Source organism: Castanea sativa, chromosome 1, assembly GCF_040712315.1.
Source record: "Castanea sativa cultivar Marrone di Chiusa Pesio chromosome 1, ASM4071231v1".
In the NCBI taxonomy this organism is placed as follows: domain Eukaryota; kingdom Viridiplantae; phylum Streptophyta; class Magnoliopsida; order Fagales; family Fagaceae; genus Castanea; species Castanea sativa.
The window spans coordinates 53,013,611-53,038,880 of record NC_134013.1 but is presented as its reverse complement, the minus strand read 5'-3'; the positions used below and the strand labels follow the sequence as shown (position 1 = coordinate 53,038,880).

Here is a 25,270-nt window from a genome sequence, read left to right as displayed (position 1 = left end):
GGATTAATGACAAATGAGACCGAACCTACTTTTAAATAGGTTGCCTACGTATCCAGTGGAATCAGGTCTGACGTAGTTCCAGAGGAATAAATGACTTTCTTTTTCTTTTTCTTTTTTTTTTTTTTTTTTTTTTGGGATGAATTTTCTACCATAGACTCCAAAAAGTAATTCCAAGAGATGTCGCACTTTGAAGGCCCTACCCAAGGTGAACAAGGGGGAAGTGGGTATCGTAACAACAGAGTTAATAGCATAAGATCAATGAGGCTAGGTATGTAAGAATAGGCTTAAGTAATGAAGACCATCCATCATTTGGTCATTACTTCAAACATGATATCTTTTAAGCTGGTCAAGATTAGTTGGCTCAAAGAATTGATTCCCATCTAAGTCCATTAGCCAAGCCGCACCTTCGGGGGATAGCTCTCTAATGATAAACGGACCACTCCAATTAGGCCTAAACTTGCCTCTTGGGTCTTTCACTAAGAATTTAATCATCTTTACAACCATATCCCCTTTTTTTAGTCCACGAGATTTCACCCTTTTGCTGAATGCTCTAGCCATTTTCCTTTGATAAGCTTGCATGTGATTTACGGCTTGAAGCCTTTTCTCATCCATTAGATTCAGTTCATCAAATCTGGATCTAATCCAATCTTCCTCTGATACATGGTGCTCTAATGACACTCTCAATGAAGGAACTTCAATCTCAACTAGCAATACCGCCTCCATACCATATACTAGAGAGAAAGGTGTGGCTCCAGTTGCTGTCCTAAAAGATGTTCGATAGGCCCACAACGCGAATGGTAATTTTTCTGACCAATCACGATGTGACTCAATCATCTTCTCTAATATCTTCACCATGTTCTTGTTTGCTGCTTCCACGGCTCCATTGGTTTGGGGTCTGTAAGGTGATGACCTGTGATGTTGGATGTTGTATTTTGTCAAGAGGGTCAAAACCTCTTTCTTGAAATGAGAGCCTCGATCAGATATCAACTCATGTGGCACCCCATACCTACAAATAATGTTCAACTTGATAAACTTGGAAACTTCTACGGATGTCAACTTGGCGTAAGATGCGGCTTCAACCCATTTCGTGAAGTAATCAATTGCCACTAGAATGTATTCATGGCCATTTGATGCTTTAGGGGTGATTTTCCCAATTATGTCAATGCCCCACACTGAGAAAGGCCAAGGTGTAGTCAAGTAATGAAGTTCAGAAGGTGGTATGTGATTGAGATTCCCATGGATTTGGCACTCATGACACCCTCTAACATGTTTACAGCAATCTGTTTCCATTGTCAACCAGAAATAGCCAAGTCTCATTATCTTTCTTGCCAACATATGTCCACTCATATGAGGTCCACACTGCCCGCCATGCACCTCATTTATCACCTTTTTTGCAGACAATTCATCTAAGCACAACAACAAAATGCCCTCAGTTGATTTCCTGTACAAAGTGTCCCCACATATTACAAATCTAGAGGCCAGCTGACGCAAAGTACGTTTATCCTTCTTTGTAGCACACTCGGGATATTCACTGTTTCTCAAAAATTGATAAATGTCAGTGTACCATGGTTTATCATCTGAGGATAGTTCCATTATTTCCATGATGCGCAAGTATGCGGGTTCTGTCCTTTTTTCAACTAGAAAAGGGCGGATAACTGCACCTTTAGGAATATGCAACATGGAAGCAAGAGAAGCCAAAGAATCAACTAGATGGTTCTCATCCCGAGGAAGATGACGATAAGTGATATTTTCAAACTTTCCAACTAAAAGCTCTAAGTAAGCATGATATGGCCTCAACTTTGGATCTCTAGTTTTCCATTTACCTTGGATTTGCTGTAACACCAAGTTAGAATCACCAAAGACCGCAAGTCTCTTAATCCCCAACTCTATTGCAGTCTCCAACCCCATAATGCATGCCTCATACTCTGAAACATTATTAGTCACTGGCCAATTGGTTGGAAAGATAAGTCTAATGGCCCTCGGGATGACATCACCATCTGGGGAGATCAACAAAGTACCGATCCCGTGTCCTGAACTATTTGAGGCACCATCAAAATACATCTTCCACGTTGAAGACCCTTCTTCTACCATGACGATGTCCTCATCCGGAAATTCATCAGCAACAACTTGCTTGTCTAATATTGGATGAGCAGAGAGGTGGTCTGCAATAACTTGACCTTTAACTGACTTTTGGACCACAAATTTAATGTCATAAGGTGCTATCAAGAATGACCATCGTGACATCTTCCCCACCAATGCTGGTTTTTCGAACAAGTATTTGATTGGATCCATGCGGGAAATTAGCCAAACTGAGTAAATTGACACATAATGCTTAAGCTTCTCAGTAACCCAAACCAATGCTAGGCAAGTCTTTTCGATAGCAGTGTACTTCAATTCATAATCAAGCATTTTCTTACTCAAATAGTAGATCGCTCTTTCTTTACCATGGTCATCGTACTGGGCCAACATAGAGCCTAAAGCAACATCAGATACTGACAAGTATAGCAACAATGGGCGTCCAGGAATAGGAGGAGTTAAAACCGGAGGTGATTGCAAATATTCCTTTATCTTCTCAAAGGCAGCTTGACATGGTTCATTCCAAACTTTTGGTTGGCTCTTCCTTAAAAGCTTGAAGATGGGTTCACAAACATCAGTCAATTGACAAATAAAACGGCTGATATATTGCAAACGGCCTAAGAAACCCCTAACCTCCTTCTCAGTGCGTGGAGGGGACATGTCCAAGATAGCCTTGGCTTTTGTAGGATCTACTTCTATACCTTTTTGGCTAACAACGAAACCCAATAGGCGGCCAGAAGTCACACCAAAAGCACATTTCTTCGGATTTAGTCTCAATTTGTATTTGCGAATCCTTTCAAAAAACTTCCTCAAATTAGAACAATGTTCACTTCTCTCCTTAGACTTCACAATCATATCATCAACATAAACCTCAACCTCCTTATGCATCATATCATGGAGAATGGTGGTAGCTGCTCTTTGATAAGTAGCACCCGCATTCCTCAAACCAAAAGGCATAACCTGATAACAATAAACACCCCATTCAGTAATAAATGCTGTTTTCTCCATATCTTCTGGTGCCATCAAAATTTGATTATATCCTGAAAAACCGTCCATGAATGAGAATAAGGCATGCCCAGCTGTAGCATCGACCAACATGTCTATATGTGGCAGAGGGAAGTCATCTTTTGGACTAGCCTTATTTAAGTCTTGATAATCAACACACATTCGAACCCTTCCATCCTTCTTAGCAACCGGTACGATGTTGGCCAACCAATCTGAGTATTCTATCACTCTTAGGAAGCCCGCTTTTACTTGCTTCTCAATTTCCTCTTTAACTTGCACACTCCATTTTGAATTCATTCTCCTTAGCTTTTGTTTGATTGGTTTAGCATTAGGGAGTAAGGGGAGGTGATGTTGAACAATATTTGGATCTAGTCCAGGCATGTCCTCATAGGACCAAGCAAAAACGTCCAAGTAAGATTCCAACAGCTCAATTAATTCAGATCTTTCACTTTGGGACAAGGAAGTCCCTATTTGGATTTCTTTAGATTGCTCTTTTGTCCCTAAGTCAATTGTCTCAGTGTCCTCCATGATGGGTTTTGCTCGATTTTCATGGGATTCTATAGTACGAGTAAGTTCATGAGGTGGTTGGTCTAACATCGACTCATCATCTGAATCTAAAGAATCTGACTCATCCAAGTTGCAAACAAAAATACCCGGTTGGTCCATACACGTGTTAGGATTTAAAAGCACATTATCACAACACACAAACGAGTACTCTGAAACATTCATTTCATTAACTTGAGAAACTGATACATCAAAAGCAACTGACTCAGCATTCGAGATGGGCTCAGAAGCCACAACAGACTTAACACATGTAGCAAAAGCATCTCTACCAACATTGGTGTCAAGTACAGAATCATTAGACGTCAAAACAGGGAAAGGTTCAAAGGACTCCAAGGCATTCTCCTCAGCTACGACACCTTGAGCTTCATGCACCAAATCATGACCAAAATCACAGGCCTCAAGCTCCCCTGAAGAAATCATCATCAAATCCAAAGTGATGTCCTTCTCTTTTTCTGAAACCAAAGGTCCTAGAGTCATATCATCCACCTCACATTGGTAGTCATCAATAGCAAAGGCCCCATCCATAAACTCAGATTCATCAGTAACAAAATCAGGGAAGTGCAAAGATAAAATACTGCTACTACTAGAGCACCGAGACATATGAGCAGTGACTGAGGACTTCTGAGCAACGAGAACTCGTGAAGAACTTCCGATGTGGTTAGTGGAACCAAGCTCAAAAGCCAATGTATCACTACCTCCAACATCAGATACGTGTAGCTTTCCAAATAAAGTCTCAAAACCAGGTACAATCTCTCCAGTGATCTCATCAACCCAAACTTGAGATGGCGGAGAGTGTGCTAGATGGGTTTTTGACTTAGTAAAATAGTCCATGAGAAAGCCTCGAATTGGAGCCATCGGATAATCAAAAGGTATGCCCAAATGCCTTGCAAGGATTCGACCTCGATGTATGGCACTCACCCTAGCCCAATCTTCCTCTTTTGGAACATAACCTAGGCCAAAAACAGGATTTGGCTCAATATCCTCAACAAACTTTGACACTCCCTGTTGGCGTCTACCCAATCCAAAACCAGGCATGAATCGCATATCCCGCATAATCTCTGATATGACCAAATTACTATGCAAATTGAACGGCAAAGGCAAGTAGTCCCTCATAGGATTAGATAGCTCAATAGTCTGCACTTGCTCGAAATGGAAGCCACTCAACATAAGATCAGAGTCACTATGCTTAATCTCCAATATTGGCTCATCAAGTGGGAAGGGATCTGGAACAGCATCTATAGTGATGATATCCTTCCCATGCCTATATCTCAACTTCTGGTGGAGGGATGACGGAAGAACATTCCATGCATGAATGAAAGGTCGCCCTAAAAGAAGGTTAAAGGAAGGCCGAACCTCTAAAATTTGGAAAAGAGTTGGGAATGTGACAGGTCCCAGCTGTATTCCTAGCTCAAGAGTCCCAACAACCTTTCTGCTTGTGTTATCATAAGCTCTGACCACTTGGGAAGATTCACCGAAATCAGCTTTCCCAAATCCAAGGGCAACTGCAGTAACTAGTGGACAGACGTTCAAAGCTGACCCATTATCAACAAGCACTGAGGGGATTCGCCTAGATGCACAACTAACAACAATCATCAAAGGCCGATTATGGTTCAGGCCTTCAGGAGTAAGGTCAGCATCTGAGAATGATAAAACTGTGGACCGGTCAGCTGTAAGCAAGTGAACAACCTCATCAGGAGAGGCAGATGTAGGCACAGGAATCTGAGTCAAAGCTTTTACCAAAGCATCCCGATGGGCAGTAGATGAAGCTAAAAGTCCCCAAACTGACACATTAGATTGTGTCCTCTTCAACTGCTTAATAACCTCATTATCCTCCTCTATAATCTCTGCATGAGTCTTTTCTTTATCATTCGACAAATTTGATGGATGCACTACCCGACCACTACGAGTTACCAAGCCAACGTCCCAAAAGTTTGTGCTTTCCATAGATCCATACTTGTCAACATGCAAAAAGTTGTTCACACCTGAAGATAAGAGGAAAGGACCTGACTTAGTAGGGCTAGGGGTGAGGACAAAAGGTGTACCTTGTGTATACTCAGGAGAGAGGAAATAAGGCTCAACATCAAGGGAGCTGTGCATGACATGGTCAAAGGGTAGTTGGGGAGGTTGGGATGACAATGTGTTTGGTATGAGGGTTATAGGTCTAGGTTTCTGTGTGTCCCATGACATCATGTGGATGGAGGATTCAAGTGGGTCATCTAGGTCGATGAGGTTAAGGTTGGCTGGAGGTGGTGTAGCTATATGTGAAGGTAAAGGGTTGGTGGTCACATTAGGGGGTGGCTCAAGGACAATGATTCTCTTCCTCAACAAATCTTCAATTGCATTGCGAAGAGTAAAGCAATCATCAGTAAGATGCCCAGCGGATTGGTGGTAAGAACAATATTGGTTGAGCCTGAAGTTTGGAGGCAGAGGATTTGGCAACTGTTTAGGAGGTAGCGGTGTGATTTTTCTGGCAGCCAAAAGCTTTTCAAAAGCACAAGTGAGAGACATCCCTAAGTTTGTAAATACACGTGGTGCTCTATCCTGTGGAGGTCGTGAATTAAAAGGTGGTGGAGTCTGAATGGCATGGACATGTGGTTGGGTGGTTCGAGGATACCAAAAGGCAGGTTGGGGGTATTGAGGATGAACATGACTATATTGGGTAGGTGTAGGCGGGTGATAGGCGGATTGATTAGGCCTATAATGAGCAGACCGGTGCCCCTTTGGGTGTGAGTAGGCTGGGCTAGTAGGCCCCCACTGCTGAGTCTCAACAACATTAACCTCGGGTTGCCTAGCAAAACCACTTGCCTGTCTTTTCCCTTTCTGATCATTCAAAGTAGACTCTGACCATAGTCCCCTAGAAAATCCCTCCTCAACATCAATACCAGCTTGGACTAAAGCCCGAAAATCAGGATAGCTATTCCCAACCATTTGCCTGGCAAACTGGGGTCTCAAGTTCCGTAAAATCATCTGAATCTGTTCCTGCTCTTTAGGTCTATCAACCATCTGAGCTACCTTAGCTCTCCACCGGCTAATATAGGCACTAACAGTTTCCCCATCCTCTTGTTTTGTGGTCTCCAATTCTCTTCGTGACAAGTCAACATCATTGTTAAAAGAGTACTGTGAGAGAAACTCATGCATCAAATCATCCCACGTTCTCAACCTAGATGGACTAATAGAATAATACCACCGTTGGGCAGCCCCAGTCAAAGAAAGAGGAAAAAGCTTAACAAGCAACTGTTCATCCAACTGTTTGGAACTCATCAAACTTCGGTATAGCCTTAAATGAATCTTTGGAGAACCTATCCCATTATATTTCTCCATGTCAGGCATCTTAAACTTAGGCGGCAACTTAGTTGCAATCTCTGACCCAGAGTCTTCCACGTCAAATAAGAAATCATCCATTCCTCTAAACTTCTTCAAATACCCTTCAAGTTTCACAAATCTCGCATCATGTTCAGTGAACTTAGAGTCAACTACAGGAGACGAAGCCATAGGACTCGGGATAGCAACATTATGATCAAAAGCAACGGGCTGAATGGGGACTCCTTGATTCACTTGTGGGGCCAAAACGAAAGGCATGGCATCAGGAGGTGCTTGTTGCACATGCTCAGGTGGGGGTACAGGAACATATGGTGGGGGTTGAGGCGCAGGTTGTGGATCGTTAGGAGGGAGCTGTGCATTTTCATTCACTGTTGTCTCCATGTTCTCAACTCGTACCAGCAAATTTGCCAACATCTTCTGAATATCCGTCAGAGTTACTGAAGCATTACCCTCTTCTGCCATATCTAACAAATGCAAAAAGACCACCAACCCGAACAAAGAACCTTGCTTCCACTATTGCCAAACCTCTTCACTAACTCACCAACAACTGATCCCAAATTTCCAAGCTTTACTGAAGATTTAGTATTGACCCCTGAAAGAATGACCCGAATTAAATTTGGACTTTTGTCTTAAAGCGACAAGGAAGTCTTGGCTCATAAGAAGACATTTCCAAAGGTCATAAATACATCCATATCATTCATGTATAATATGGACGTACCCATGCACGTGGGAATGTTCAATCAAAGGGCCAAGACCGAAATGACAAACGCATTTGACTTGGTTGTGGATGCAAGATATTTAGGCCAAATGATGAGTGGTTTTGAAAAATATTTTTTTTTAAAAGGAATGTTTAGCTAAGGATTTGCCTTATCATTCATCCAAAAATAATACCAAACCATATATATGTGTATTTTAGTAAAACGTTGAAAAGGCAAACTCTTAACCATGGCGTGAAGCATGGTTCATCCAAATTTAACTTGAATTACTTGCACCCACTTGGCGTTTGCTTTTTAAATCGAAGTCATTTGTTCAGGGGAGCCCCAAGATGATCCGAATGCATCCAAGATAAAAACTTATCGAGTACACCATCAAACTGAGAGCATCCATCTTAGCGAAATTCCGAAAAAAGTAGAACCATGTGCAGAATACCAAATGTGATCCAAACAACCGTGGAGAAATCATTTAATGTAAAACTCTGAGAAGACAAGCTGTGCCGAAGAACAGAGAATGTAGATGAACTTCTGGAGCTTCACATTTTCTGCTGCGCAACAATGCACCCACGTGACGGCAGGTACCCTAACCATGGTTCTAAGTCCATTCTTAAAGGATAAGGTAGGCTCTAAAGGTGGGTAAAAGGTGTCCCCGCATACAGTGTTTACACACCTTCTGCGCACCTCCAAGGAGGTGTGGGTGGCGTCCACACGACAAGTCCGGATCCACTTCCGGGATCAAGATGCTACCTGGCCAACCCAAGGAAGTTCTTATGTTTCAGGTTACCTGCTGGTTTAACGCACCTTATGACTCCCCATACATTCAAGCATATCGTTCTAGGGTGCTCAGTGTGTGAGGTAGGTGCATTCCCCCATCCTGTCAAACCATAAAAATAATAATATATAAAAGAAAAAGCTGCAACCAAGAAATAGGGCTCGTAAATATCCGTGTCACAAGGAGGGCTATATAGGTCTTCTCAAAAGGTGATTTGGACCATTCACGAAAAAGCGCTCTCCACCAAACGATAAAAGGACTTCCACATTGTGTAACAAATGTGCTTCTTTTATATCAAAGGTCCGTCTTTCAAATCTCCATGGTACGACTATATAGCCCAAGCTAATGACCAGGTTCCAAACAACCAGCTCGCCGAGAAACAAATAAATTATACAATCAAAGCCTCAACCCGGCCACTTAATTTAATTACAACCCGAATATGTAATACATAAATATTGAAATGTTACATCAAAGCCCAAAGAACCGAATTACATAATGCGACCAAGCTTGGTTGTTTGGAACCATGGGGATATGAACGAGCCCACAAACGCGTGCAAGAAAGAAAAGAAAAATCACACGAGCGGAGAAATAAACATACTACCAGAATGTATCACTGGATCTCAAATGGTAAGCTTGGTCGAAAAGCAAACATGAGTACACGCAAAGACCGTGATCCGGCCAATAATTAATACAATCCGATATCAATGAATTACAAGAGAGACAACCATTACAAGGAAAATTGAATTACATTGAATCTTGTTACATGGAAGGGGTCGACCAAGTTGCTACCATTCGTAATGCCAATGATACAAACTAGCCACACATGCAATCACACAAGCGCGAAAATCCACCATGTCATTACTCTCACGTGCATGCGCACAACCATCATAAGATTAACACATATTTAAAGAAGACAAAAGGAGCCAACATGTAAATATATATGATAAAGCAAGACAATTCAAGCAAATCACAGTATTTTCAGTTTAAAGATTGCGCGTGAGAGTTGCACCCATCAAACAATTAATTAAAAATAAACAAAATTGCCCCTACTCATGTTCGAGTTTGACCCTCTTAACTAGTCCCCAGTGGAGTCGCCAGTTTGTGGACACGGCCACGTGACGCTTCTCGGGAAATGTTTTTTAAAGAAAAAGAAAAGTTTGATTTTTTTGAGTATTTTTTTACTACTAAGAAAATCATGAGTCTAAAAAAAGTTGAGGAGTCGCCACTTATTTTATTATTATTATTTTTTGCACGGGAAAACAAAACAAGAAATAAAAACCCTTTTTTTTATTTGATTGACTCAATGGATAAGGAAAGTGGTTTACATCCACCAATGACAAGTTCGGGGGTCAAATTACGCCGTGGGAAGGTATGAGGCACCCACGCACGCCCGATATGGACAAGAAGGACTGTAATCTTTTTAAAGAAAAAAAGTGAGGGCTTAATCAAATTAGCTTGTGACTTGACTTTGATTTGAAGTAAAAAAAAAAAAAAAAAGTTTTATTCTTACTTTTTTCCCTGTGAAAACCGAAACCATGGACTTGATAAAAAAATGCATTTTTTTGTTTTTTGTTTGTGGGATCCGGAGTCAAACATTTGTTTTTTGACTTGAAGTAAAACAAAAGTATATTTTTTTATATTTTGTTTGTAGAAACCGAAATAGTGGGGATTGCTAGGAAGAACATGGGTTAGACTAGCTATGGTGTAAAAAAAAAGAAAAGAAAAGGCTAGCTACGGTGTAGAAGAAAAGAAAAGAAAAAGACAAGTCTCCATCACAAACTTTCAATAAAAGGTCCACCTTTTTTAAACCACATGCTTACATGATTTAACCCCACCTTCCCATTTTAGCTTTCTTTTATTACAACCAAACCTTTCTCTTTGTTCACAAAACAATCAAGTTTCAAGCTTTGACATTCAGACAGAAAAGAAAATACCCAGCAAAGCAAAGCAAGCAAGATTCAAATAGCTGAAACGCAAGTATAAAGAGTGGGGAGGTTGAAAACATACCCAACACCCTTGGATGGGTTTGATGGTAACTTCATTGAGATGAACGGCGGCGACAACGGCGTTCTTTGATGGATGGTCCCTCCACCACGCGACGCTCCACCGGCGACGGTTGACGGAGAGGTGCTGAAAAAAAATCGTGTACAATGGAATTTGTCCCCCCTCAGGACCGGATTTTCCCTTAAGAAATCTCAATCTCTCAATTTTTTTTGTGTTTTTTGAAAGCTTCTCTTTTTTTTTTTTTGAAGATTAGAATCAAAGAGGTGTGATGAAAATGAGTTTTTGAAAATCCAGAGAAAAAAAAAAAGGGTCTATCCTCTTTTTAGAATCCGGTGGAAAACCCAGGTCTCCTTGTTTTCCTCTCTATCTTTTTTTTACTCTCTGATCCCTCTCCCCCTTTTTTTTTTTTCCTTTTCTTTTTTTTCCGGCCTTATATCCTCTGCTCCTCTCTTTTTTTTTTTTCAAAATTTCAAAATCCACCACCTGCTCTCACTGGAACAGTGGTATGACAGCCAGGACAAAAAAAATTCCAGAGGAGGGTATCCGGACCTATGTGGGAGGTGTCTGTCCTGTGTACCCTCCCACCATTTTGTTGTGTTTTTTGTCCTTTTCTTTTTCCCCCTAAAGCTAGGTTTATACCAATATATTTTGAAATAAAATGTAATGGTTTTAACGTAAAATCAACAGAGGGGGAGGTTGAGACACAAAACTTGATTTTTTTTATATAACTTTCAAAAATTATGGATTTTGTGAAAAAAAAGGAAAAAGAGAGAGACATGCATGAATTAAAATAAAATAAAAAAGCTTGGTTCAAATGCACTTAAAATAAAGAATTGAAAGTTAAAACTAAGAATAAACAAATATAGGAGTTAAAAAAAGTTTAAAAAAAATAAAATAAAGATGTGCCAAATAAGAGAGAGATTAAGGAGTTATACATACTATTTAATCAGTTCATCATTGGGGAGACGCATGCGCAAAGATATGCATTATAATTGAGGAACGAAATAGGGTGTCTACACCATAGGACTGACGAGTATTAAAATTCCAAAGTTATCCATAAGGTGGATGACCATACAACGTTAATGGCACAATCATAAATTATTTTGTAACCGATGAGCTCCACTTAAGCCTCTATTTAATCTTAAGCATACATTACTCAAAACAGCTAGAAGAGCCATTAAGAGGCTGCCATCAGTTACACTCTCCCAACAACTGTGCTAAGGCTATAAATAAGCCACCAAGCACTAGGACAAAGGTACACAAATTCAAACTCACAGAAATACATTCTGATTCTCTGAGAGATATTGAGAACCCTACTGACTTAGTCATTGGAGAACCATTGGCTAATGCCACTCCAGTGTCTTTTGCTCTCATCTTTACAAGGAACCTAACCTTGTCCAGAGCTTAGATATGGTCATCGACTAACGATCATATTTGGCATCATTGGTTTCGATTATAGCTTTTGTAGCCATAACCAACCCCTTTTGGTCAAATAGGTCATTTCTCTCTGAAACAATAACACAACCAGTAAGGTAGTTTCACAAATAACTCGTAGGCATAGGAGCTTCAGAGCATTCACATATTAAAAAAAGTCAATCTATTTTAGCAAAATAACCTATCTTTTTTATTTTACATACTCACTTTCAAAATACCACATATTCGATTATCTATTTTACACTATATTACATTAAAATATCAAATTTTCTTGATTTTTTAAAATTGTCTTTCTTTCTTCATACACAATAATCACCATCTACTTTTTGCTTCAGTCTAGGGATATGTAAAAAAGAATATAAAACTGTATGCAAATTGAATAGTGTTAGCATAAATTTACAAAGTTATCGTAGTAAATTTGCAAATTTACACATTTTTAACTTAACTAATTTAAGTAATTTTAGGAGGTAAATGTGTAAAATTGATATATTTTTTCTATTTTACATTGATTGATGCAAATGTTCTAAACGAGGCCTAGTGTCCGCATTAACAAAAAGATGTAAATTGGTGTCTCTTAGTCTTTCTACCTTAACGAGGCAAACCCATGTGTAGGCGGATGTTAGTGCATTACAAAAAACTGGCTCTATATTGGTATTCCTGAAACGCCACTAGAAGTCCTAAAAAGTAAAAATGCCACTATACGTTCCTTTGGCTATAGTGGCGATTACGAACGTCACTATGTGTTTTCTATAATGGCGGTTATGAAAGTCACTATTGTATCGTAACTATAGACCTATAGCGGCATTTTACAAAAAAAGCCACTATAGGTCCATACCCTATAGTGGCATTTATAAAACGATGCTATAGGGCAAATTATTTATTTTTTTAAAATAGGTTATAGTAGCATTTTAAAACACCATCATAGGTCCATTCCCTATAGTGGTGTTTATAAAACACTGCTATAGGCTGAATTATAATTATTTTTAAATAGGCTATAGCAGCATTTTAAAACGCCACTATAGGTCATTCCCTATAGTGGCATTTATAATGACCTATAGTGGCGTTTATAAAATGCTGCTATAGGCTGAATTATTTATTTAAAAAATAGGCTATAGCAGCTCTTTAAAATGCCACTATAGGTCCATACCTTATAGTGGTGTTTCAAAAGCCAAAATTTTATTTTTTAAATTGGTTATAGCAGCGTTTCAAAATGCCACTATTCATCAATCTAGGAAAAAAAATACCAACAACCATCACAATCCAAACCTAGCACTGTCTCTCTCTATTTAGCCACCCAAATACCAATCACAACCTAAACCCAGCACATCCAGCCACCCAAACAACAATCTTCAAAAATCAATCCAAAAACACCGATCTACAAACACCTGAAAACCACCGATCCGGCCACCCTATACCAATCCAAAGCCACCTACCAACAATCTAGCCACCCAACACTGATTCAGCCACACAAGATAAAGTGAGCCTATACAAAAAAAATATGAAGTGAGTATAGAGACTGATAAAACAAACAAACAAAACAAAAAGAACCGGATCAATATTGCATGCCATTTGAGAGAAATAAATTAAACAAGAAGAAGAGAGAAAAAGAGGAACAAACTTACCAGGTGAGAGAAACAAAGGCTCACATCCAACAGCAAACATCACAACTCACAACCACACAAACACCAATTTACAAAAGCTGATCCAAAAATCCAATCTATAAACACCAATCTATAAACACCCAAATATCAATCCAGAGCCACCTAAACAACAAATACCATCGATTCGGCCATCCAACACTGATCTAAAGCCACCCCACCATTGATCCTAAGCCACCTACCAACAATCTGGCCACCTAACATCGATTCGGCCACACAAGATGAAGTGAGCCTATCAAAAATAAAATATATGAAATGAGCACAGACTGTGAGAGATTGAGAGAGTTTAGAGAGTAAGAGAGAGTGAGAGTTTGAGTTTTTATTTTTTTTATTTAATGGGTCTGGTGGTGGGTTGTGATAGAGATTGAGAGAGTTTTTTTTTTTTTTTTCATAACCAAATCCTTTCAAATAGTGGCATATTCCTTTAATGAAAGGAATATGCCACTACTTGAATTATCTTTTTTTTTTTTTGTTAGAACTATGTAGGTCCCTCAATTTTTTTTTTTGGATAGAACTATAGTGGTGTTTCCAAACGCTGCCATAGGTCCCTTATTATTGTTATTATTATTTTTTTGGTGCTAGACTCTTTTTTTAACACTTTTTTGATAGGCCAAAAATGTATTGACCTCTTGTGATGAATTAACCAAGTGAATTAATTAGGTTCAATTACATGCAATGAGCGTGACAACACAAAAAAATCACCAAATAACTAAATATGCAGTGGAAATTAAATGACACGATGATTTGTTTATGAATGGGGAAAACTTATACAGCAAAAACCCCACCGTGTGATTTTAAGGTCACCATTCCTGAGAATCCACTATTATCAAAACAAGCGGTTGGAAGCAAAGGAATTCCAGTACCTTATATCAACCTACAATTAAACCCTTACCCCAATACCCAATTGGACTTGTTCTGTAGTGACAATCTCTTTTTGTATTGCACGGCTCCCAGTACGTGGCTAACCAAAAGATGCGTGGATCCCATTACGCGACTTTATCACCAACTTGAGAAGGATGTTGGCTGCAAAGTTCTTCAGTTCATCAACCGATGAAGATCACAAAGTTGCTTGGTCACAAAACCCTATGGTGTACAAACACAGCAGTTTCTTCAAGAACTAGGGCAAAACTAGGTTTCCGGTCACACTTGAGAATTATGCTTTTGTGCAATTGTGCTCTTGACTGTGCAACCTGATACGGCCCTTAAAATAATCCTTATATATGTTTAGGGTTGTGAGAAAAGAAATCCAAAACACATACTCACAGATTGGATGAAAATTAAAGCTGAAAATCTGTTTTTCATAAACCTCGACAGATACCCTATCTGTTGAGCAGCTGTCGAGCCTCGGGCTGAAACAGCTCTTTTAAACCTCGATAGATACTAGCTGTTGAGCTAGCTGTCAAGCTTTAATGAATAGCACTTCTTCACTTGTTTCTTGGATAGACTTGCATGGCTTTAACACTTGAACTTGAAACCTTGTTTCTTGAAGTATTAAACACATCCTAGATTTACCTAATTACAAGTAAAGTGTGTTTTGTCAAAGGATTAGCCAATACATAAAATGTTAACATATGTTCTTAACATCCAATCACATATGTCCTAACAATCTCCCCCTTTGGAAATCCGTGACAAAACCACAACAAACAAATGAACATATGAGAGAAGTCATAAATCACTCAACTCATACTCATTTGTTAAGTACAGTAAAATCTATCCTAACATAAACTCTTGAAAAACTTTGCAAAAAGAGAGTTCATGGCAAGGAAAACTTTGACAACCTGTATTTCTGAAACACTTAAACAAAATTCATCAAGGCATCTTTGTGTGAAACAAAAATAAATGATTGCATACAATAAATAAGAAATATGTGTATAAAGAGAGAAAAGAAACAACACATGTAGAGATAGGTGAAAGAACTGTAATAACAACCTCAAATGTATATATATATCAACAAGTACAAGGTTTGCTATTACAATATGATCACAAGATCTAAGGTACATGAACAATGTATCTAAAATAGAGAGAAAAGAAAAAGATACATCAAAATCCTTACTACATCCCTAAAAAATATGAACACTCCCCCTAACAAAAATCTCCTATACTAACCCTCTCCCTATGAGTATGACTACTCTCATCTCAAAACTACTTCCCTTTTATGTCATGAGTGACAAGGAGTAAGAGTATCACGTAGACATCTTGTCATCATTGGAAGAGCTAGCATCTCCATCCTCATCATCATCATTGTTGTTGGAGTCATCATCATCCTTGGATGCCTCGGGAGGAGGAGAGGGAGACTCTACGAAGCCACCAAGGTGAGCTTGCTGTCTGGCAATACCGCCGACACGGGTGTTCACTTGACACAACTCATCACTGAGAGTGTCAAAGCGAGCATCCATGCATTGAAGCTGCGCCATGATCGCATCAAAAGTCACACCACCCATAAACGAAGAGGGAGCAGAGGTGGATAGAGCTGAAGGAATGGGAGGAGCTACTGACCCGGACTGCCTCGAACGTAGCTATGCCTTACTCTGTTTAACAGTAGCGACGTCTATGGCACACATGACATGGAAGTGGTCGGAAACAGGAAAAGGGAATAGAAAAATGGCATAATATCCTCATGATAGGTGAAGGGAAGATGAGCTTATCACGAGTCGTCGTATCCTTATACACATCTATGAGGGAAAGAATGAAGTGAGAGGGAAAATCTATGATAATCTGCTCTAAAAGAGAAAGTAAAAATCAAGCACGGGGATCGATAATAGAGTTATAGTAAGAAAGAGGATGCAAAACAAAAGTCATAACCATGTTAAGAAAACGAGGACCTTTAGCAAAGGCCAAACAATGAGTGAACTAACGATCACCCCAAACAGAAGGATGCTAACAAAAAGCTAACATAAGCTCGTCTTTAGACACAGTCTTAAGACGCTCACAACCAGGGTAGTCAGGATGCGCTACCCTAGGGATGTGGAGCACCTCGGATACAATATCCAGTGTGACCACAATGCGCATACCTCGAACTTAAGTAACAAAGAGAGGTACTGAATAATCATATCCATGCATGTTGGAGTAGAACTCCTGGATAAACACGGATGGACAAGTGATCGGGATGTCACACGGTGACTCCTAATCCCTATTGTGAATGACAGTAGGTAGGTCAGTGTCGGAGAAGTTCGACAAAATGACTTGCCGTTCTGAATGAACGCCTCGTCTAGAAAAGTTCTCAAATAAGTTTGATTTGACCTTCTCATCACGGAACTGGCCGTGAAACAGAGTGGGGTCAGAAGAAGTGGATGCCCTAGAACGAAGAGGGTTCCGAGACGGAGTAGACTTCATTTAGGTGCAATGACGCAACTAACGTAAACAAGAGAGAGAGGAAGAAAGAGAAACATGCAGAAAAGCACCAAATACAATCAATATATAAGAATTTAGAGAATGTAAGGTACGTATGAATGAAAATGCATGAGCATGTGAAATGCAATATTAAAAACATTATGGGCTCAGCCCAATCAAAGCCTACTAGCACACAATCAGTTCCACAATGTAACCACACATCTAAAATGCATGAAGTAGTGTTATAATGCACATGTGACGCAATGCATGATGTTTTAAGATCAAATATACAATACCCATCCCAAAAGTTTTACATAAACTCATCAATTTTGAAAAACCCCCAAAAATTTTGCACAACTCAAAACTTAGGTCAGAAAAGAGTGAAATCATGATTAATGAGTGAGAAAGAATCATACCAGGCGAAGAACACTTGATTTAGGTCGAAGATCAAGTGAGGAATGTGAGGGGTTTGAGTTTGAAGAGTTTTGGAGTGAGAAAAGAGAGAAACTGTTGAGAAATATCGGAGAAATGAGATCGAAAATCGCAAAGTGCGTATATATATAAGTGTCATAATTCTCGACAGATCGAGAGGTGACGAGCTTTAAAGGCATGAAGAGATACAGCTATCGAGCAGCTGTCCAAAGGTGTCCACAGCAAAAACAAGCTCGATGGATTGAGGAGCTATCGAGCATCTATCAAGGAGACAGAAACTTTCTCGATGGATCGAGGAGCTATTAAGAAGCTGTAGAGATTGTGATAAAAAGAAGCTGAAGAGCTTGATAGATAAACCAGGTGTCGAGAGGTATTGAGGAGCTGTCGAGATTGCTTAAAAATAGTATTTCAAGAATAGAAAAACACAGACATGAATGCAATCAAACATGCAACTCAACCAAGGATCCAAACAACATTTTAACCTCTCAGAAACATCTCTCAACAAGAAAAGTGTAAGCACATAGGTCCCAAAACACACACACACACACACACACACACACACACACACACACACACACAACAAGTCTAAACAATTTTATATTTTAAAAACAAGTTAAGACAGTTTAGTGAGCATACATTAGCGTATGTAAACCTTGTGATGGCCAAATCACATTGTACCTGCACATGTATCAAAAGTAGCAAAGAATATTGCATGTTGTGTGTGAAAACATCACAAGATTGCATAAATGTCTCTATGTTATGACGATTTGAGATATGAGTAAATCTATTTAACTCACACATGATCATAACTGTTTGATGGGGACTATCACCTTCGAGTTACATCCTATAACTCCTATATCTCCTAGAATACACGCTTGCAATCATGTTTTGATGCATTTTGGATCTTCTTGCTTTTATTTTTCCTTGCATATTTTTCTTTTATTAAGCATATCATGCATGGGTATACAAGAGAGAGAAAAGAAATACCCAATTATGTTAAGCTTTTTGACATTGCACTTTTGCCATGTCCAAGCATACAGATGTCATTTCATGATTGGCGGGCAATAGTGGTGAGATGATTATTTATGCCTTTTGCTTAGGATTTTCTTGTCATTCTCGTCAAAAAGAGTGATATGAGTATTAAGTACAAGAGATTACTTAATTTTACTCATCACAAACACGAGCCATAAAGCTCACTTGCTTAGTTGTGCATAGAGACGCTCATCTAAGCTACAAAAGATGCAAAGTATAGAAAACTTTGTTTCATTGGCCATTCAATGTACACAAGTACCAATGTACACAAACACACTATTTTTGTATTTTTCTGATTTTTCAATTTTTTTTTTTTAAAACTAGATGCAAATGCTCAAGAAGAGAGGGGGAGAAGAGGAGATCATTCCATGGAAATAACACCGATGTTTTGACGAAGGAATTCAAATTGTTTGCTATCAAGAGGTTTGGTGAACAAATCAGCCTTCTGATCATCAATGTGAATGAACTCAAGAGTAAGTGTACCATCTTCAACAAGCTTATGAATGAAGTGATGTCGAATCTCTATGTGTTTGGTTCTAGAATGTTGAACCGGATTCTTAGAGAGGTTGATGGCACTGGTATTGCCACAATAGATAGTGAGATGTTTTTGATGAATACCATAGTCATGAAGAAGTTTTTACATCCATAGAAGTTGGGTGCAACAGCAACCGGCAGCGATGTACTCAGTCTCTACAGTGGATAATGAGATGAAATTCTACTTTTTGCTAATCTAGGAGACAAGATTATTACCCCATAAAAACAACCCCTCGAAGTACTTTTCCTATCATCAGCATTCCCAGTCCAATCAGCATCCGAATACCTGGCTAAGACATCATTAGTGTCCTTGCTGTACCACACACCATAGTCGGCAGTGGTTTTGACATACTTTATGATCATTTTCGAAGCAGTCATATGGGACTCTTTGGGATTAGCCTAATATCTAGCACACACTCCCACACTGTAACTAATGTCAGGTCTACTAGCAGTAAGGTAAAGAAGACTACCTATCATGCTTCTATAGAGTGATGGATCTACAATTTTTCCCAAGACATCAATAGTGAGTTTATCATCTGGAATCATAGGGGTTCTAATAGAACTAGCAGATTCCAAACCAAACTTCTTCACAAGATTTCTAGCATATTTAGATTGGGATATGAATATACCTATCTCTTGCTAACGGATCTGCAATCCAAGGAAGTGATTTAACTCTCCAATCATACTCATCTCGAACTCAGCCTGCATGAGTTTGGAGAAACCATGAGCAAGTTCATCCTTTGTTGACCCAAAGATGATATCATCAATGTAGACTTGAGCAACTATTAGCTCGTTGTCTTCCCTTTTGATGAAGAGAGTTTGATCAGCCTTTCCTCTTGTGAACCCATGTGACACTAAGTACTATGTTAGCCGTTCATACCAAGCTCTAGGGGCTTGCTTTAGACCATAGAGTGCCTTCTTGAGATGCAACACACGATCCAAAAAATGGGGATCAATGAATCCTTTTGGTTGAGCCACATAGACATCTTCTTTAAGAAACCCATTTAAGAAGGCAGTCTTGACATCTATTTGGTAAACATTGAACTTCAATTGGCATGCTAAGGCTAGGAGAATCCTGATGGACTCCATGCAGGCTACTGGAGCAAATGTCTCATCATAGTCCACTCCTTTCATTTGTGAGTATCCTTGAGCCACAAGACGAGCCTTACTGTGGATCACATTGCCTTCCTTATCAGTCTTATTATGGAAAATCCACTTTGTGCCAATGATGTGCTCACCCTCTGGTCTAGGTACTAGTGTCTAGACATCATTCCTTTGAAATTGAAGCAGCTCATCATGCATAGCCTCAACCCAACTTTCATCCTGAAGTGCTTCCTCATCCTTGGTAGGTTCAACCTGCGACAAATAGCAAGAATAACACACAAAGTTAGCAACACATTTATCAACTGTGCGTTTCCTCAGTGTAAGTTCATTCATATTTCCCACAATAGTTTCAAGAGGATGATTCAACTGAATTCTGGAGGAAGGTCCTTTCTCTTTACGAGATTCAGAATCAAGAGAGACAAATCTGTCTATTGAACCTTTTGCAACACTTGGAGTACTAGGAGTACTTGGAGAGGCAGGCTCTTGATCAACAGGTTCTTGAATGTCCTTGGGCTTGGGAGGAAGAATTTCTTTAGGGATTTCCTCACTACCATTCTCAGAACAGGACTTCGAAGCTTCATCGATAACAACATTAATAGTTTCCATAACCTTTTTGGTTCTCTTGTTGTATACCTGATAAGCCTTGCTTGTGGAGGAGTATCCCAAAGATATTCCTTCATCGCTTCGGGAGTCAAATTTTCCCACATTCTCTCTATCCTTGAGAATGAAACAAGTACTTCCAAAGATTATGAAATACTTGACATTTGGCTTCCTTCCCTTCCATAGCTTATAGGGAGTGCTTTTGGTACTGGGTCTGAAATATACACTGTTAAACGTTCGACACGCAGTGTTGACGGCTTCTCCCCATAAGTTTCTAGCCACACCCTTGTTGTGCAACATCTCCCCAGCCATCTCCTGAATAACCCTGTTCTTCCTTTCTACTACACCATTCTGCTAAGGAGTAATAGGAGTAGAGAATTCTTGAGATATACCAAATCTAGTGCAAAAGGACTCCATGTATGAGTTTTCGAATTCTTTTCCATGATCACTTCGAATTCGATCAACCTTTAAACTCTTCTCATTTTGCAATCTTGTGCACAGGGCTTCGATGTGCTCAGGAGCATCTGACTTGGATCTTAGAAGAATGACCCAAGAGTACCTAGTGAAGTCATCTATTACAACCATGATATATCTCTTTCCCCCAAGAGACTCGGTTTGAGTTGGACCCATGAGATCCACATGTAGTAGCTCCAATGGTCTAAATGTAGCAGATGTCTGAGTACCTAGATGTTTAGCTTTTGTATGTTTCCTAAGCTATCACGGTCCACACACAACATTGTCCACTCTACTGAGTTTTGGCATCCCCAACACTGATTCATGCTTAGAAACAATTGAGAGATGTTTATAACTAGCATGTCTCATCCTTTGGTGCCATAGATCTTCATTTGGTATATGAATACTATTGCACACAATATCAGCATCAGGCACCAGACCATAACAATTGTCTAAAGTATGAACACCACTTATGAGCTTCTTTCCAGATTCATCTAGCATAAGACATTTTCCTTTAGAAAACAACACCATAAAGTCTTGATCGTATATTTGACTTATGCTCAACAGGTTCACTTTCAGACCTTTTACATATAGCACATTTGCAATATTTGGTAGTCTAGGTAAAGATGTGACTCCTTTCCCTTTAATCTGTGATTTTCTCCCATCACCGAAAGTGACATTACCACCTTTCTTAGACACGAAGACCTTAAAGAGAGAGCCATCTCCAGTCATGTGTTGCGAGCATCCACTATCAAGGTATTACAAGCATGTATCCATTACCTTGAATGCAGGCTTCATCATATAGGAATGGTGTTCTCTTTTATCTGCCATTTACAACCAAGGCCTTTAACTTTCACCATTCTCAGATGAGCTACTCTGCACATTCTTATTCTAAGGCAGTCTAGTTTCTTCCTTGTCATGTTAAGATCTTTTTCAATCATCATCATGATAGCTTTCAAATAACTTTTAGACTTGTATTTTCTGAAACACTCAATTAAATGGAGATTAGAAAAACAAAATGTATTTGAAATAATCGATCTTTTCTTGCCAATGGTAGCCACGGCAACTGGGGTCAATGGATCTCACAGCAAAGATTAAACTCCAATCAGAGTGTGCCTGCTCTAATAGCACTTGATACGGTGAGTTAATTAGGTTCAATTACTTGCAATGAGCGTGGTAGCACAAAAAAATCATCAAATAACTAAATATGCAACGGAAATTAAATGACACGGTGATTTGTTTACGAATAGGGAAAACCTACACGGTAAAAACCCCACCAGGTAATTTTAAGGTCACCACTCCCAAGAATCCACTATTATCAAAACAAGCAGTTACAAGTAAAGGAATCCCAGTACCTTATACTAACCTACAATTGAACCCTTACCCCAATACCTAATTGGACTTGTTCTGTAGTGAAAATCTCTCCTTGTATTGCACGGTTCCCAGTACGTGACTAACCAAAAGATGCGCGGATCCCAGTATGTGACTTTATCACCAACTTGAGAAGGATGTTAGCTGCAAAGTTCTTCTGTTCATCAATCGATGAAGATCACAAAGTTGCTTGGTCACAAAACCCTACGGTGTACAAACACAACAGCTTCTTCAAGAACTAGGGCAAAACTAGGTTTCCGGTTACACTTGAGAATTATGCTCTTGTACAATAGTGCTCTTGACTGTGCAACCTGATATGGCCTTAAAATAATCCTTATATATATTTAGGGTTGTGAGAAATGAAAGCCTAAACACATACTCACAGATTGGATGAAAATCAGAGCTGAAAATCTGTTTTTCATAAACCTCGACAGATACCCTATCTGTCGAGCAGCTGTCGAGCCTCGGGCTGAAATAGCTTTTTTAAACCTCGATAGATACTAGCTGTTGAGCTTTAATGAACAACACTTCTTCACTTGTTTCTTGGACAGACTTGCATGGCTCTAACACTTGAACTTGAAACATTGTTTCTTAAAGTATTAAACACATCCTAGATCTACCCAAGTGTAAGTAAAGTGCGTTTTGTCAAAGGATTAGCTAATACATAAAATATTGATATATGTTCCTAACATCCAATCACATATGTCCTAACATTTTTTATTTGTGCTAGATATTTAGTGGCATTTCCAAATGCCGCTATAGACCTAGGACCTATCGGGTCAGACCTATTGCAACGATTCCAAGCGCTGCTATAGGCCCAACTTAGGTCAGTGATAATAGCTTAATTTTGCATATTGATATCATTATTAGAAAAGAATTATCATACTTATTTTGAGTTAATTCTTGCATTTTATAGTTAATTTTGGAATAATGCTAAATAATCAATTTTGTGCTTAATTGAATTTTAAAGCTTGAATTTGTCTTTTGTAGGATAATGAAATTAAATAAGTGGATTTGTGCAAAGAAGAAAGCTGATGGACTTTAATTTTACAAGGGCCATGATGAAGTTAAAGAAGGCCAATCCAATTAAATTCAAGTCCAATTGGAGCAAGGAATCAAAGGAAATTTGCACCTAATCCAAGCCCAATTCGGATTAGGATTCCAGCTTGCACATCAGTTAGTATTTGGAGCATAACTTTTGGCTCAGATGTCCAATTGAGATAATTCAAGTTGGGCTGAAAAGCTAACTTAAAGGGATAAAACTTTGTAGTTTACCAAAAGTCCGAATTTTGAAGTTAAATGGGCCAAAACATCGGTTAATTGAAGCCTAAAAACTTGGAATTTTCTCCAAACAGGAATTCAACTTGTAATAGGATTCCTTGACCTATTTGAAGGCTCTTTAGGGCAAAATTCAGAGGGAGTTGTTGTAGAACATAATTTAGGTTTTTTTAAAGTTTCTTTACAGTTTTTAGAATTTTGTTTGTGTTATGGCTTGCTAGAAGCCTTGCCATGGCAAGGGGTGAAACTCAACCGTTTATTGGTATATTCTTAATAATTATTTATTGGTTTTAATGCTTATGTTTTTATATTTTTGATTGTTTTACTCATCTAGAAAAGTGTTTAGTTTTGTATAATCCTTTGATTTATCGTAGACTCCGGGCACGTTAAATGCTTAGTATTCCCTGTGAACTAATTCACTAGTTTTGTTTTACCTAAAATCAATCAATTGCATGAAACTACCTTAGACAATTAATTCTTGAGTTTTTATTGTTAAATCATCCGACTAAGATCATCTTTTGTATGAATTTTAGTTGAGTTATAAAATAAATATTGTTAAGGCTACCAACAGATGTGTTGTGTGTGGATCCCTAAACCTTAGTGCTTTAATATATTGTTATTTTTTCTCAATCTAAATTACCTTTACTAAACTATCAAAAATCTCTTCAGTTAAACTTTATTATTTTAGTTTTATTCTATTGTGGTTTCCTAATCAATTCCCTTTTCCTTGTGGATTCGACCTTGGACTTTTTGAGTTATTACTTTGCGACAATCTTGCACTTGGGAGCATTATTTAAGTCGCAGCAAGTTTTTGGCGCCGTTGCAGGGGAATTAGGCAATTAGAGAAGTGTTCCACTTTGTTGGAGAGGTTTTAGACATTAAATTTCATCACATGTTTGGTAATATCTCTCCAACTCTTTTATTTTTTAAGCAGTTTAGCTTTCTTTTAGAGTTTTTCTTTTATTTTTACTTCTCTTTATTGTTAAAGGTTTTTGTTTTGTTTTGTTTTGTTTTATTTTCTTTTTCTTTTTTCTTTCTTGGTTTAATATTGCATGCGTGTTTGGTGTCGGGATAGTGATAATCTCTTGGTTAGAATTGATTCTAATAATTTGTTTGGCAATTTATCTGATTCTGTCACACATTCTCACACATTTGATATCATGGCGGACTTAGAGAGTAATCATGGTGTTGAGAATAATTTAAATAATGAAAACTTCCATACTCACCAACCCATTAGAACTCTCAAGGATTATTTGAACCTACTAGGAGTAGTGCACCATCATGCATCATTTTTCCAACTAATGCAAATAATTTTAATTTTAAGCCCGGTATGATTTCATTACTTCCTAAATTTCATGGCTTAGATTCTCAAAATCCTTACCTACACTTTAAGGAATTTGAGAAGGTATGGGCTACCTTCCATGACCAATCATGTAATGAAGAGACCATTAGGTTGAAGTTGTTCCCTTTTTCTCTTAAAGACAAGGCAAAAACTTGGCTTAATTCTTTGAGACCTAGGTCAATTGGTACTTGGCAAGAGATGCAAACTGAATTTTTAAAGATTTTTTTTTCCAATTCATAGGACTTAT

The 25,270-nt window shown here is 38.7% G+C and overlaps 1 protein-coding gene across 1 annotated transcript; it reads right to left on the bottom strand.

Annotated features, from left to right (window-relative positions):
- Positions 1-321: 321 nt before the first annotated feature.
- Positions 322-7,428, bottom strand: LOC142629580 (uncharacterized). The gene has a single exon (XM_075803591.1). The coding sequence runs from the start codon at positions 7,426-7,428 to the stop codon at positions 322-324; it is 7,107 nt and encodes a 2,368-aa protein (XP_075659706.1).
- Between the last annotated feature and the right edge of the window lie 17,842 nt (positions 7,429-25,270).

What these genes read in the sequence shown, in the direction of transcription:
- LOC142629580 (XM_075803591.1), bottom strand. Translation starts at nt 7,428, where the DNA reads ATGGCAGAAGAGGGTAATGCTTCAGTAACTCTGACGGATATTCAGAAG.